Source organism: Nicotiana tomentosiformis, chromosome 8 (assembly GCF_000390325.3).
Source record: "Nicotiana tomentosiformis chromosome 8, ASM39032v3, whole genome shotgun sequence".
In the NCBI taxonomy this organism is placed as follows: domain Eukaryota; kingdom Viridiplantae; phylum Streptophyta; class Magnoliopsida; order Solanales; family Solanaceae; genus Nicotiana; species Nicotiana tomentosiformis.
In genome coordinates, this window is record NC_090819.1 from 5,017,163 (window position 1) to 5,034,411 (window position 17,249).

The 17,249-nt window shown below is 38.8% G+C and overlaps 2 protein-coding genes across 2 annotated transcripts; both read right to left on the bottom strand.

Annotated features, from left to right (window-relative positions):
* Window positions 1-401: 401 nt before the first annotated feature.
* Window positions 402-1,333, bottom strand: LOC138897009 (uncharacterized mitochondrial protein AtMg00810-like). The gene is made up of 2 exons (XM_070182960.1): window positions 1,201-1,333; window positions 402-994 (listed from the first exon to the last, which is right to left on the bottom strand). The coding sequence occupies exons 1-2, from the start codon at window positions 1,331-1,333 to the stop codon at window positions 402-404; spliced, it is 726 nt and encodes a 241-aa protein (XP_070039061.1).
* Window positions 1,334-11,005: 9,672 nt separating this feature from the next.
* Window positions 11,006-14,678, bottom strand: LOC138897010 (uncharacterized). Its single transcript, XM_070182961.1, has 2 exons — window positions 14,124-14,678; window positions 11,006-11,023 (listed from the first exon to the last, which is right to left on the bottom strand). Exons 1-2 carry the CDS (start codon window positions 14,676-14,678, stop codon window positions 11,006-11,008), a joined length of 573 nt encoding a protein of 190 aa, XP_070039062.1.
* Window positions 14,679-17,249: the final 2,571 nt, after the last annotated feature.

The following is a 17,249-nucleotide window of genomic DNA, read 5'->3' on the forward strand; positions in this document are numbered from 1 at the left end:
TAACTGTCAACTTATCATTTCAACACCCCCTTCAAGCTAGGTGGTGAGAAAATGTCCATCATCCCTAGCTTGGACATCAAATGATAATGTTAAGCACTTCCCAGCCCTTTTGTCAGCAAATCTGCTTCATGCTTATTAGTTGGTATATACTCCGGGTGTATCATAACTTGTTGGACCCTTTCCCTTATAAAGTGATAATCAATCTCTATGTGTTTAGTCATTTCATGAGATACATGATTATTAGCTATCTGCATTGCTTCTTTACTATCTGTAAACAACTGAATTGGCGTAGGAATCTTGACCTCCAACTCTTTAAACAATCCCATCAACCAGACAAGTTCTGCTACAGTTAGTGCCATTCTCTTGTATTCTGATTCAGCTGAGCTTTTTGCCACTGTATTTTATTTCTTTGTTTTCCAAGATTTCAATGAACTACCAAGCTTTACTAGGTAACCAGTTATTGATCTCCTTGAGTTTGGATAGCTTTCCCAGTTTACATCACAATATGCCTTCAAAGTAGTACCTCCTTCTGAACTCATCAATATCCCGAGTCCTAGTTTATTCTTTATATATCTCACTATTCTGTAGGCTACTTCCAAGTGTGACTTCTTGGGTGATTGCATCAATTGACTTAGAGTTTGTACACTGTATGCAATGTCTGGCGTAGTTATTGTCAAATACAATAACTTTCCAACCAATCTCCGGTACTCCCTCACATCTGTTAATGCTACATCATCATGAAGCTTGGAATATAGATCATATTCAATAGTTGTCAGCTTTCTATTCTGTTCCATGGGTGTTACTGCAGGTTTAGAACCTCCCAGGCCTAACTCAGATATGAGCTCTAAGGCATATTTTCTTTGGCATAGCAGTATTCTCTTTTGAGATCTACATACTTCAATTCCTAGAAAATATTTCAGAATTCCCAAACCCTTCATTTTGAAGGCATGTTGTAGAATGTCTTTGGCTTCATTGATCAAGTTAACATCATCACCTGTAATAAGAAGATCATCAACATATACAAGTATTATAACTTGTTTGTTGTGTCTCTTCAGGATGAATAATGAGTGATCATGTTGACTCTGTATAAAACAAGCCTTCAAGAGAGCAGTAATGAGCTTGAGATTCCATTGTCAAGATGCTTGTTTGAGCCCAAATAATGATTTGAGTAGTCTGCAACATTTATTCACCCCTGACTACCAAAACCAGGAGGTAATTGCATATATACCTCCTTTTCAAGATCACCACTAAGAAACACATTATAAACATCCATTTGAAATAAGCTCAACTGATTCATAGCTGCCAGGGCAATAACAGCCCTGATAATTACCATTTTGACGACCGGAGAAAAAGTTTCTTGATAATCGAGGCCTTCTTGTTGACTGTATCCCTTGGCAACTAGTCTTGATTTATATCATTCAACTGTGCCATCGGATTTATGTTTGATTTTGTAAACCCGTCTATACCCGATAGGAACCTTTTCTTTTGGAATAGTAACAACCTCCCAAGTTTTATTGCTAACCAATGCCTCAACTTCAGCTTGCATGGCTTCCATCCATCATGGATCCTTCATGGCTTCAGTGTAATACCTTGGCTCAATTTCAGAGAAAGTTGCAGCCAGGTAAGACTAATAGCTGTTAGAAAGAGAGCCATAACTCATGTAGTTTGACATGGGATATATACATGTTGAGGAAGATGCTTTCATAGTTGGGAAAATGTAGTCTTTTGACCAGGTTGGTGGATTTGTGCCTCTAGAAGACCTCCTCAATTGTGAACCAACAGGCTCCTCATCAACAGAGTCAACTTGGTGTTGCTCCAACCCATCAACAACATCAATTGGTTGCTCTATTCCTTCATCAATATCAACTGGTTCTTCTAACTGTTGAAATTGTTCAACACCAACTTGTACTTGGTCATTGTCATTAACATCAGAAAATTTTTGTTGGTTATTGGAGCTTGGATATGTTGTAAAAGACTTCTCTAGATCAAAAAATAGAGGAGGATCTCTTCTCTCTTTTAATAACTGGAAAGGGAATATGTCCTCTCTAAACGCTACATCCCTGCTAACAAAGAACCTTTTGTCCTTGAGATTATATAGTCTATAACCCTTTTGGGATGTTGAATATCCTATAAAGACTACTGCTATGGCCTGGGAGAGAACTTATCAGGTTTGTCAGTAGCTGTGGAAAAGCAAAGGCATCCCATGGTCCTTAAATGGTGTAGTGAAGGAACTGTCTTATGGAAAATTTCATATGGCGACCTCCCTGATAAAACTGTAGAAGGCAATCTATTCATCAGATATACTGATGTCAATACACAGTCTCCCCAAAAGTGTAATGGAATACTTCCCTGAAACCTCAAAGCTCTAGCCACTTTTAGAATATGTCTATGTCTCCTTTCCACTACTCCATTTTGCTGTGGAGTATGTGGGCAACTACTTTGATGCAATATGCCATTTTATGACAGGAAGTGTAATGACCCAACCAGTTATTTTGATTTTGAGAACCCCGTTCCCCTAAATAAAACTCCCTGTATATAATTTTATTAATTTATGACTTGCGAAGATGGTTGGTTCGAAATTTGGGAATGTTCGGGTTGAAATAGGAACACTTGGTTCCTTAAGTTGGCCTTAGAATGCTAAGTTTGACTTCGGTCAACATTTTTGAGAGAACGACATCGGAATCGGGATTTGACGGTTTCAATAGCTCCGTATGCTAATTTTTGGAATTAGGATCGTGTTCGGAATTTTATTTGAAAGTCCGTAGTTAAATTAGGCTTGAAATGGCTAAAATAAGAATTTAAGTTTAGAAGTTTGACCGGGGAGTTGACATTTTGATATCGGGGTCAGAATCTAGTTTTAAAATTTTTTATAGCTCCGTTATGTCATATAAGACTTGTGTGCAAAATATGAGGTCAATCGGACTTGATTTGATAGGTTTCTGTACCGAATGTAGAAGTTGGAAATCTTAAGTTTCATTAAGCTTGAATTGGAGGATGATTCGTGGTTTTAGCATTGTTTGGTGTGATTTGAGAGTTCGACTAAGTTCGTATTATGTTTTGGGACTTGTTGGTATATTTGGTTGAGGACCCGAGGGGCTCGGGTGAGTTTCGGACGGCTAATAGATCATTTTTGGCTTCTGGGAGACTGCTGATAGTTGCTGGTCTTTTTCTTCTTATTTCCTTATACGCGGTTGCATAATTTGGTCTGCGATCGCGCAGTGTAAATTGGGCAGAGGCAACTTTGTTCTACGTGATTGCGTGAGATAGTCTACGATCGCGTAGGCTTATTTGAGGCAGTGATGTTTTTTGTTCTTCGCGATCACGTAGGCGTGGGAATTTGGTATTCGCGACCACGTGGAGGAGGTCGCGTTCGTGTAGAGTAAGTGGAGCAGCAGGGAAGGCCACGCGTTTGTGCTTCGCGATCGCGTGAAATGGTTTGCGATCGCGTGGGCCTGTAGGTTTGAACTTCGCGATTGCGTGGTATTGTTTGCGATCGCATAGGGTTATCATCTGGGCAGTAAAATTTGTGCTACGTGATCGCGTATAAGAAATCAGTGGGCAGAGAGTTTAAATTCTAAAAATGGGACTTCGTCCCATTTTCCATTTTTAATGATTTGGAGCTCGGATTTTGACGATATTTGGGAGATTTTCAAAGAAAATAATGGGGTAAGTGTTCTTAACTCAATATTGGTTAAATTACCCGAATCCATCACTGCTTTTATCCTTTAATTGGTGAATTGAGTTGGAAATATTTGAAAACCCTCTTGGTTAGATTTGAGGATTTGAGGGCCGAATTGTTATCGGAATTTAGTGATTATGGTATGGGTAGACTCGTGGTTGAGTGGGCGTTCATATTTCGTAACTTTTGCCGGATTTTGAGACGTGGTCCCCATGAACTAATTTTGAATTAATTTCTGATTTTCATTAAAAGAAATGTAGTATTTTCTTATAGGATTGATTCCTATAAATTTTAGTGATTGTATCGAATTATTTTGGCTAGATTCGAGCCAGACAGAGTTGGATAATCGTGAAAAAGGCCTTCTAGTGGATTAAATTGGAGCAAATTGAGGTAAGTCTCTTGTCTAATCTTGTGAGGGGGAAATTACCCCATAGGTAATTAAATTAATAATTATTGCTAATTGTGGGAGCTACGTACGCACGAGGTGACGAGAGTCCGTGCGTAGCAACTATTAATGCTAAAGTCCGGATAGTTTAGGACTCAAAGCATGAATTACTTGTGTAAATTGTATCCGTTATTTAATTAAATTATTTGGTATATATTGTGAATTATTAGAGAAATTATTAAAAGGTGAAAATCTTATATTCTTAATTTTTTGTTTAACTTAATTAATTGTTAAAGAAATTGTTCATCCTCTCGAATTGATCTTATAATAAATATACTCTCTTTTCGGAGGTACATAAGAAAATGTCCTTCTTTCATGTGGAGCGGGCCGAACGCCTCGGCAGGATAGATGCATATATGGATCGTGCCGCACGTCCCTCAGCAGTGTACACGACACTCTAGATCGGGCCGTACGACCTCGACAGAAATCATGCCTAATAATGATAATTATACGATACCTTGGCATTTCAATTGCAGTTTGTGAATTTAATTAATAGTTTAGAAATTGTTGCATTTGAAAGAATTTAATTATATCTGCTGGTTAAATAAATTATTGTTAACTTTGCGAATCATGTTGATCTAGATATTCTAGTTTTATTTCAATTATTATTATTGACCCATAGTGAGTGTCAAAGTCGGCCATCTCGTGTCTACCTCTTCGAGATTAGGCTTGATACTTACTGGGTACACGTTATTTACGTACTCATGCTATACTTACTGTACTTTTTGTGCAAGATCTGAGACAGGTACTAGTGGAGGACCTATCATCGCACACCCACGTTATCCAGATGCGTAGTGGTGAGCTGCCTTTCTGAGTCATTCTGCAGCTACCAGTGTCTCTTTTTGTATTTGTATTCTGTCTATTTTATTTCAGACATTATTTAGAGTTTGTATAATCTACTAGATGCTCATACACTTGTGACACCAGGTCTTGGCACATACACTAGTAGAATGTTTGGATTTAAATTTTATCCTTGGTTGTTTTAATTTACTAAATTCTTGCAATTAAGAAGAGTTTAAATTTATTAAATTTTATCCTTGGTTGTTTTAATTTACTAAAATTAATTGATTAATTAAACTCTTCTTAATTGCAGGAATTTAGTAAATTAAAACAACCAAGAACAAAATTTATATCCAAACATTCTACTAGTGTGTGTGCCAAGACCTGGTGTTACAAGTGTATGAGCATCTAGTATATTATACAAACTCCAAATAATATCTGAAATAAAATAGACAGAATACAAATACAAAAAGAGACACTAGTAGCTGCAGAACGACTCAGAAAGGCAGCTCACCACTATGCCTCTGGATAACGTGGGTGTGCGATGATAAGTCCTCCACTAGTACCTGTCTCAGATCCTGCACAAAAAGTGCAGTAAGCATAGCATGAGTACATAAACAACGTGTACCCAGTAAGTATCAAGCCTAATCTCAAAGAGGTAGAGACGAGATGGCCGACTTTGACACTTACTATGAGTCAATAATAATAATTGAAATAAAACTAGAATATCTAGATCAACATGATTCGCAAAGTTAACAATAATTTATTTAACCAGCAGATATAATTAAATTCCTTCACATGCATCAATTTCTAAACTATTAATTAAATTCACAAACTGCAATTGAAATGCCAAGGTATCGTATAATTATCATTATTAGGCATGATTTCTGTCGAGGTCGTACTGTCCGATCCAGAGTGTCGTGTACACTGCTGAGGGACGTGCGGCATAATCCATAGATTCATCTATCCTGCCGAGGCATTCGGCCCGCTCCACATGAAAGAAGGACATTTTCTTATGTACCTCCGGAAGGAGAGTATATTTATTATAAGATCAATTCGAGAGGATGAACAGTTTCTTTAACAATTAATTAATTTAAACAAAAAATTAAGCATATGAGATTTTCACCTTTTAATAATTTCTCTAATAATTCACAATATATGCCAAATAATTTAATTAAATAACAGATACAATTTACACAAGTAATTCATGCTTTGAGTCCTAAACTACCCAGACTTTAGCATTAATAGTTACTACGCACGGACTCTCGTCACCTCGTGCGTACGTAGCCCCCACAATTAGCAACTATTATTAATTTAATTACATATGGGGTAATTTCCCCCTCACAAGATTAGACAAGAGACTTACCTCAATTTGCTCCAATTAATCCACTAGAAGGCCTTTTTCACGATTATCCAACTGTACCCTCTGGCAAGGTCAACACCTTTCACAAGTATCGGACTATTGGAACTTAACTGATTTCTGAGTTAATTTAGTCAATGGAGAGGCAAAAGTAGAGAACCCCTCCACAAACTTCCTGTAATACCCTGCTAAGCCCAGGAAACTGTGAATTTTGGTGGGCGTCGTAGGTCTAGGTTAATTCTTTACTGCTGAAATCTTTTGAGGATCAACCTTGATTCCTTCTCTAGAGACAACATGACCCAAGAATGTGACAGATTCGAGCCAAAATTCACACTTTGAAAATTTCGCATACAATTGGTGCTGATGAAGAATCTGCAACACTGCCCTGAGATGATCGGCATGGTACTCCCGACCTCGTGAATACACAAGAATATCGTCAATGAACACTATCACAAAGGAGTCGAGGATAGGCTTGAAAACCCGATTCATAAGATCCATGAAATCCGCTGGGGCGTTTGTTAGCCCAAAAGACATCACCAGAAATTCAAAATGCCCATACCGGGTCCTAAAAGTTGTTTTTGGAATATCGTGCTCTCTGATCTTCAATTGGTGATACCCAGATCATAAATCAATTTTGGAGAAGTATTTAACACCCTGTAACTGATCAAATAAATCATCTATTCTTGGTAGTGGGTATTCTTTTTTGATTGTGACTTTGTTGAGCTGCCGATAGTCAATACACATCCTCATTGACCCATCTTTCTTCCTCACAAAGAGAACCGGTGCGCCCATGGTGACACACTCGGTCGGATGAGTCCCTTTTCTAAACAATCCTTCAACTGTTCCTTTAGTTCCTTCAATTCTGCTGGTGCCATTCTGTAGGGCAGAATAGATATAGGCTGCGTGCCTGGCATCACATCAATCCCAAAATCAATCTCCCTGTCTAGCGGAATCCCAGGGAGCTCATCAGGAAAGACTTTCAGAAATTTATTCACAACTGGCACAGATTCGAGTGTAGGTGCCTCAACAGTAGTGTCTGTAACCCGGACCAAATGATAGATATACCCCTTGTTAATCATTTTCGTGGACATGAGGTAATAAATAAACCTACATTTTGGCATCACGTTATCCCCCTTCCACTAAACAACTGGATCACTAGGAAATTCAAACCTCACAGTTCTAGTTCGGTAGTCGAGCTTAGCAAAACATGAATAGAGCCAATCCATTCCCATAATTACATCAAAATCAACCATCTCTAATTCAATGAGATCCGCCATGGTGTCCCGACCATGCACAGTGACAACACAACCCCTATAAACTCGTGAGGCCACAATAGACTTGCCAACTAGAGTAGATACAGAGAACGACTCAGGAAGCTGTTCCGGTTCTATCCTAAATTTCATAGCAACAAAAGGGGTAACATAGGACAAGGTGGAACCGGGATCAATAAGAGCATATATATCATGAGTTTGGACAGTCAATATACCTGTGACGACATCTGGAGAAGCCTCTGCACTCTGGTGACCACTCATAGCATAGAAACGGTTGGGTCCTCCTGAACTCTGCGCACCACCCCTAGTTGCACCACACCCTACTGGTGCTGGTGTGCCTCGAGCTGGAGGGGGTGCTGAAGATGTAGCAGCTGCAGAACTGGATGGTTGTGTTGTGCCCCTGCCCGCACCCTGGCGGAATGAACGGCACTCCCTCTAAATATGACCTCTCAATATGCACACGTAACATATAGGTAAGTCTATATAGCAGATCACCGAGTGCATCTTCCCACACCTGGGGCATGGGGGCCTTTGCTGCTGCGGGAATCTCCCTCCTGTTCGGCCCTGATGGTGGGGTCCTCTGCTGCCCTGATTCAGCCTAAAGCGACACCCCTGCTGCTGGCGGTGCACTGGCTGAAGACTGAGTATGAGACTGGGTTGGCCCTGATGACCCTCCCCTGAAAGCTGATCTTCCCCCACCAAATGACTCCTCAAAGTTGCCCGCGGACCGGGCCTTGCTGGTACCCTCTCACTCCCTCTTGTTCTTCAACTTGTGGTCCTCTGTAGCTTGAGCAAATGCTACCATTTTCCCATAGTTCATGTCTGAATTCAAGGCAGCTATAGCGGCCTCATTGATAACCAAGGGGATAAGGCATGCTCCTCAGCCTCTGTAATATAATACCCAAGTGTTGTGCATGCTCCTCTTGGCTACGTGAGTACACCAGAATATCATCAATAAATACTACGACAAATAAATCAAGATATGGCTAGAACACGCTATTCATCAAATGCATAAATGCTGCTGGGACATTGGTTAGCCCAAAAGACATCACAAGATATTCGTAGTGGCCATAACGAGTTCTGAATGCCGTCTTTAGAATATCCGAATCCTGAATTTTCAACTGGTGATACCCAGATCTCACATTAATTTTGGAGAACACCCTCGCTCCCTGAAACTGGTCAAATAAGTCATCAATACGCGATAAAGGATATTTGTTCTTGATTATCACTTTGTTCAACTGCCTATAATCAATGCACATCCGCATAGTACCATCTTTCTTTTTCATAAATAGAACCGGTGCAACCCAAGGTGACACACTAGGTCTAATAAACCCCTTTTCAAGGAGTTCCTGAAGTTGCTCTTTCAATTCTTTTATCTCAGCTGGTGTCATACGATACAGAGGAATAGAAATGGGCCGAGTGCCCTGCACCAAGTCAACACCGAAATCAATATCCTTGTCAGGTGGCATACCCGGCAGGTCTGCAGGAAATACCTCCGAAAAGTCTCGCACGACCGGTACTGAATCAATAATAGGAGTATCAGCATTAACATCTCTCACAAAGGCCAAATATGACAGACATCCCTTTCCAACCATACGTTGGGCCTTCAAATAAGAAATTACCCTGCTAGGAACAAAATCTAGAGAACCTCTCCATCCAACCTTTGGCGACCCCGGCATTGTCAACGTCACAATTTTTACGTGATAGTCCAAAATAGCATGACATGGAGACAACCAATCCATACCCAGGATTACATCAAAATCAACCATACCGAGTAATAAAAGATCAACTCTAGTCTCCAGTTCCCCAATACTTACCACACACGACCGACACACGCGGTCCACAGTAATAATATCGCCCACCGGTGTAGATACACAAACAGGTGAAACTAAGGACTCACAGGGCATATCCAGATAATGAGCAAAATACGATGATACATATGAATAAGTGGAACCAGGGTCAAATAATATAGAAGCCTCCCTGTGGCACAATACCTGTGATCACTGCATCTGTGGAAACAACATCTGGCCTAGCAGGAAAAGCATAGAATCGGGCCTGACCCCCACCCCGAGCTGGTTGGGCGGGTGGTGTAACTGCTGGTGCTGGTGTCGTTGGTCGAGAACTATACTACAGAGCCCTACTCAACAGCCTAGGACAATCTCTCTTGAAATGACCCAATTCTCCGCACTCGAAACAACCCCTCCTCTAACGGAACTGATGTTCCTGATAACCCAAAGAATTACCTGTAGAAGTCTGAGCTGACGAGGCATGATGACAACTATATGCTAGTAGTGCACTGAATGAAGACTGGCATGAGTGAGCACTGTAAGAACCGTGGCTAGCTGATGCACCGCGATAAGCTGGACGACCCGTCTGAACGTGTCTGTAAGAACGACCCCTACCGCGGTAAAACTGACCCCCTGAAGGGACACTGCTGAAATCACCTGAACCACGAGGCCTCTTAGCCTCCCTCTCAACCCTCTCCTGGCTGCGAACCATCTCAATCTGACGAGCAATGTCGACAACCTCGTCGAAAGTAGCACCAGACACTCTCTCTCTAGTCATGAGTAATCGCAGCTGAAAAGTGAGGCCATCTATGAACCTCCTGATCCTTTCCCTGTCTGTGGGAATCAACCAGATAGCATGACGGGCCAATTCTGAAAATCTCATCTCATATTGTGTCACGGCATATCACCCTGACGAATCTGCTCAAACTGCCTGCGCAGCTCCTCTCTGCGGGACTGAGGCACGAACTTCTCCAGGAATAGACCGGAGAATTGCTGCCAGGTAAGGGGTGCTGCACCAACCGGCCTACACCTCTCGTAAGCCTCCCACCATCTGAAGGCAGCCCCAAAAAACTGAAAAGTAGTGAATAAGACCCCACTGGTCTCTAGAATACCCGATGTCCGAAGCATCCGTTGACACTTATCCAGAAAACCCTAAGCATCCTCTGACTCCGCACCGCTAAAAGATGGAGGTCGAAGCCTCTCAAATATCTCAAGTCTCCTCTGCTCATCATCTGCCATAACATAAACTACTGGGGCCTGAGCAGCTGCAGCCGGCTGGGCTGGTAGTGCCCCCGGTATCTGAAGTCCCTGTACTACCTGGACTGGAGTATGGGTAACAGGGGTATGACTACCTCCCCCAGCATGATAAGTGGCAGGTGCGTCCTGAGCCGAAACCGCCTGAGCCAGACCAGTGCAAGCTGCCAATATCTGGGCCAAAGTCTCCTGAAGGCCTGGAATCTCGATGGGCACAGCAGGTGCCTGATCTGATCCTGTCGGCTCAGCTATATCTGGAATCTTCTCCTGCGGTGGAGCAACTGGTGGTACTATAGGTGCTGGTCCAACTGTGGTACGAGATACATCTCGACCCCGGCCTCTACCACCGGCCCCGCCTTTCGCTACCCTAACTAGTGGCTGACCGTCCAATCCGGTAGTATGTGTCCTCACCATTTGTGAGAGAATAGATTAACAGAAATTTAGTTTCTGAAATCAACAAATTCGCACAACAGAATACAAGAAAGAAAAATTTTCCTAAGGGTTCTGCAGCCTCTCGAAGAAAAGTACAGACGTCTCCGTACCTATCTGCAAGACTCTACTAAACCTGCTCATGACTCGTGAGACCTATGTAACCTAGGCTATGATACCAATTTATCACGACCCAAAATCCTAACTTGTCATGATAGTGCCTATCTCAATACTAGGCAAGACGACAACATCAATAACCCACGATTTTCTTTAAGTTTGAAAAACATAATATTTAATACAATACCAAAAATCTAGCAAATTTCGATACAACACTCCCAAAACCTAGTGTGACTAAGTACACGAGCATCTAATATGGATACAAGTCAAAAGAAAATGGTCTATAATAGTCTAAGACCAAATACAGTAAACAAGGAGATAGTGAAGGAGAGACAATGTGTGCGAAACACGGCAGCTACCTCTGAATCTCTGAAAAATCAACTGTGCGAGAAAATCAACACCCGCTATGTCCAGAAGCACCTGGATCTGCACACGAAGTACAAGGTGTAGTATGAGTACAACCAACATAGCAAGTAACAATAATAAATAAGGAATTGAAGATAGTGACGAGCTACACAGTTATAGTTCATTTTCAGTAATTCCAACAGAGAATAGATATACTTTCAAATCCAGCGATTTAAGTCAAATCAATTTATACAGTTCAAGTTCATGTAATTCGGATATAAAATCTTTCAAAGGATTTCACAACAATAACAATTAGTAACTAAGTGCAACAACAAATGAAAAGCAAGTACAGCCTCTCAGGGCAACAATCACTTCACTCGTCACAACAACTCAACCACTCAGCTCTCAGCCCTTAGCACTCACACTCAATGGGTACCCGCGCTCATAAGGGGTGTACATACTCCGGAGGGGCTCCTCAGCCCAAACACCATAATCTGCACGGACAACTCACGTATTATTATATATCCTGCATGGATAACTCACGTGCCATAATATCCTTACCTCACCGACAGGCCCTCGGCCTTACTCAGTCCTCAACTTCTCTAGTATCTCGGGATCTCAAAATTCACAAAGATCAGCCCAAACAAAGATAACATAGTGTAACAATAAATATCCAGAAAGACTGAGGTATAATATGCAAGAAAAATCATGACTGAGTACAAGACAACAATTAGCAAATAATTCAACAAGTACGCAACCTCTGCGGGTCCCAACAGTACTATAGCATAGCCTAAGCATGATTCACAGTCAAATTTCTTCAACACATAGAGAGCATATCGCTAACAATAAATTATTCAACTATACAGTTTTCACGGGACGGTCCAATTCACAATCCCCTCGGTGTACGCCCACACGCCTGTCACCTAGCATGTGCGTCACCTCCAAAATAATCACATGACACAAAATTTCTGGGTTTCACACCCTCAGGACCAGATTTAAAACTGTTACTTACCTCAAGCCGTGAAATTCTTATTCTGCAATGTCCTTTCCTCGTGAATTGGCCTTCAAACGCCTCGAATCTAGCCATAAATAATTCATTTCAGTCAAAAAAAAGTCATTGGAATTAATTCCATAAGAAAATGCTAATTTTTCATAAAAATCCGAAATTTAGCTCAAAAATTGCCCGTAGGGCCCACGTCTCGGAACTCGACAAAATTTACAAAATTCGGAAGCCCATTCAATCACGAGTCTAACCATACCAATTTTATCAAAATCCGGCCCCAACTCGACCCTCAAATCTTCAATTTAGACCAAGAGAATTTTCAAACTTTCCCAACTTAATTCACTAATTAAATGATTAAAAAAATTATGAATTCGGGTAATTTAACCAATATTGAGTTAAGAATACTTACCCCGTTGTTTTTCTTGAAAAACTCCCGAAAATCGCCTCTTCCCGAGCTCCAATCCGTCAAAAACTGAGTCCCATTTTTAGAACTTAAACTCTCTGCCCAGAAATTTGCCCTATGCAATCGCGAACATTCCCACGCGATCGCGAAGAAGAATTTTCCATCGCCCAGATTTAACTCTACGCGATCGCGGACTTTCCCACGTGTTCGTGATGCACAACATCATAGACCTACGCGATCGCGGACCTAACCACGCAATTGCGAAGCACAAATGCGTGATTTTCATTTTTGCCCCATTTCCTCTACGCGAACGCGACCTTCTTCACGCGTTCGCGAATAACAAACTCACATAGCTACGCGATCGCGTCACGCTTCACGCGATCGCGTCACGCTTCACGCGATCGCGAAGAACAAAATATCACTGCCTCAAATAAACCCTACGTGATGGCAGATATTCCTACGCGGTCGCGTAGAACAAAAATTTCCACTGACCAACTAAGCCTACGCGATCGCAGACATATTCACGCCTATCGCGTAGAAAGAAAAACAACATCAGATATCAGAAAATTCCAGCATCTGTTCAAGTCCAATTTATTTTTATCCGTTAACCATACAAAACTCACCCTAGCCCCTCGGGGCCTCAACCAAATATACCAACAAGTCCTAAATCATCATACGAACTTAGTCGGACCCTCAAATCACCTCAAACAATGCTAAGGTCATGAATTACACCCCAATTTAAGCCTAATGAACTTTGAAATTTCTAATTTCTACAAATGACTCCGGAACCTATCAAATCACGTCCGATTGATCTCAAATTTTGTACACAAGTCATAAATGACATAACAGATGTATTCTAATTTTCAGAATTAGATTCCGACCCCGATATCAAAAAGTCAACCCCCCGGTCAAACTTCTCAAAAATTAAACTTTCGGCATTTCAATTCTAATTCCATTACGGACCTCCAAATAATTTTTCGGACATGCTCCTAAGTCCAAAATTACCATACGGAGCTGTTGAAATCATCAAAATTTAAATTCGAGGTCTTTTATACATAGGTCCACATCCGATCAACTTTTCTTACTTAAATTTTCAATTGTGAGACTAAGTGTCTCATTTCATTCCGAATTCCTTCCTGACCCGAACCAACTAACCCGTTAAGTCATAAAATAACTATAAAGTATAAATTAAGCAGTAAATGGGGGAACGGGATTATAATACTCAAAACGACCGGCCGGATCGTTACAACCAGCTTATAGCAAACATCCTTTGTGTGACCTTTATTCTTACAGTACTCACAATACGTATTGTTGTGCCTCTTGAATTTCTGTGAATTGTCCCTAGAACTCATCAATGCAGTAGATTCATTTGTCTCATTCATGGATGCTCCAGATGTACAAACTGTCCTCTGACTCTCCTCATGTATTAGCATAGCATAGGCACGACTCACACTAGGTGATGGAGACATGAGTATAATTTGACTTCTTATGGCGTTATAGCTTTTATTTAAGCCCATTAAGAATTGAAACAACTTCTGTTGTTCTGAATGATCTATGGAATCTCTCGTCTCAGGTGTTATAGGAAGAGAAGGAATAAGAGCACTATATTCATCCCATAACAGTTTGAGTCTCGAATGATAGGCAGAGACATTAGAAGTACCTTGAGAAATTGTGGGTATTTCTCGATGGAGATTGTAAATTCTCGATCCGTTGATTTTGTCGAAACGATCTTGAAGATCTGTCCACACCTCATGAGCGTTATTAGCATAGACTATCCCATTCACCAATGGCGATACGGTGTTCATAATCTAAGTGAGAACAATGGCATTAACACGTTCCCATTCCTCGCCCAAATCAGCAGTAAATTGTGCTTTAGTGCAGGTACCATTGATAAACTCTAATTTGCGCTTGGCTCGCAATGCAATCTTCATTGCTCTGCTCCATACAGAATAATTTTTAGTTCTTGTCAATCGAACCGAGATTATCACATTCCCTAGAGCATCAGACGGTTGAAGATACAAAGGATGTCAAGGATTATCGATATCTAAGTTCGCCATCGAAAAAGTTTCTCAGAATCAGAAAATTTCAGAAGACGAAGATCGATTTGAGAAATTGCAGCGGCACCTTTCAGTTACCAAATTAGAAAATGAAACTCTAGCTCCGATTGGTTCACTCCGGCTCTGATATCATGTTAAATTTCACCATTGTTAGGTGAGAATTGAGCTTGGTTGACAGATCGAAAGGAAAGAGGTTTAGAGAGAGAATTTTCTGGAAGCTTTATTCAACTGAAGTTAAGAAATGAAAATACAATTCTCTAAGCTATTGCACTATACACATGTGTATATACAACCAACTCAGCTATTTAATTAACTACCATTAACTGTCTAATATGTACTAGCTATTCTAGCAGACTGTTACCAAATACTGCTCATGCTTCACAGATATAGGGGTTACCTAAGTGTCAACTTATCATTTCAACATATAGTGACATTAGCAACTCTTACTTCGAAACATATAAAATAAACCACAATAGTTTTTAATTACTAGTTGGTTATTTACATTTCTTTTTTATCGTTAGACAAAATGGTGATTTTTGGTTTACGCTAATCTGTATGTGCGTACACTTGTACGTAGTATCCCATTGAAATAATTAAATAAGTTGTATCTCAAGACAACAAATTTGCAAGTACATGTAATATTAATAACAAAAATAAAATCAAATAAAATGAGATACGGCTACGCATAATATAGTTTTCAGATTATTAAAAGGTGATTAGAGTGACTTGAATGTCTATTGTATAGCAACTTCTAAGAATATGAACCCTTATGGGATTATTTTGAGGTATATAAAAGTCCAACGTATTTAATTGAGTGTTGATTTGAGTGGTGGAGAGGGGCTCAAACTACTTGTAAAGAAAGTGTACATTCATTATATCATGGATATTTTGCATAAGCCACTATATGAAAAAAGAATCAAATATTCAAAAGCAGTCAAATATGTTATGAAATAGATCCGATAATGCTCAAATAACCGCTACCAACTAGATGTTTGAGATTCTTGTTCGAATTTGTTCTTCACTACATACACATTTCCTTTTAGGAGCTCTTTTCACTTAATTTCTTAGCTAAATATGTATTCGTTATTTCATCGTTCCTTCTCTATTAGCTAATCTATACTATATTAAAAGGAGGGTAGTATGCATTGTGGTTAAGTCAAGTGGCAAGCTAAAATGAAGCCACTTGGCAATTTTAGGACAACATTAATAACTATAAATTATAAATGAAAATATAATTAGTGAAAGTAATTTAATGAATCTTATGCATAATCTAAATAGATCTTAGGCAAATCTAATCTATATATCTATATTTAAAAATATTATTAAATTTTAAATAATTTAAAATTTTCGAGCAATATTTTTAAAATAAAAATAAATATTTATTTTATAATTAAAAAGTTATATATTTATCTATATTTTATTAAAGAAAAGTCGTTGATAATCATATTCAATAAAGTTACAAGTTAATGAAAAGCCACATAAAACATAATAGGACTATATATTAGATTAAAAAAATAGCAAATTATGTTAAATTATTAAAAAATTACTATTAGAAATGAAAGGAAAAGACTATTTGAATTTAATATTAGAAAGTTCTTCAAACTATCATGAGAATACTCAAATTATGGATAATACTACGAAACTAAAGTCTTATTTATGAAAAAAAAAACATTTTAAAAATACAAAATAAATTTCTAATATAGGTAATTTTACTAATAAAAATTAAAAATTAAATTTGTATCTTAAAACTAAAAGAGAGAAAATTTATACAAAGAAATAAAATGACAGTGAAAATATTACTACAACATTTAGATATAATATGTTCCAATAATTAAGAAAATATTTTTCTATGATTAATATCTGAATTGAGTGCAGTTAGTTTAAGTTTGAAAGCATAGCATAATTATTTGAAAATACGGTCCAATTTAGAAAATAGAATGATAAGAATTATTTGAATTTGAGATGAGATTTTTTTTTGTTTTTGAAAATATTACGTAAAGAAATAAAATGACAGCAAAAATATTACTACAATATCTAGATATAATGTATTCAAAAATTAAGAAAATATTTTTTTATGATTAAATAAAAATTTTAAAAATACAAAATAAATTTCTAATATTGGTAATTTTACTAACAAAAATTAAAAATTAAATTGTATATTATAGCTAAAAAGAAAGAAAATTTAACTGCATCTAATACAAAATTAATTATAAGAGAACTCAATACGTTTGGAACATGATAATCAAAATAACTTATGTATTAATATTTTAGACTAATTAAAAGTTATAATTTAAAGTAAAATAAGATATTATTTTTGTT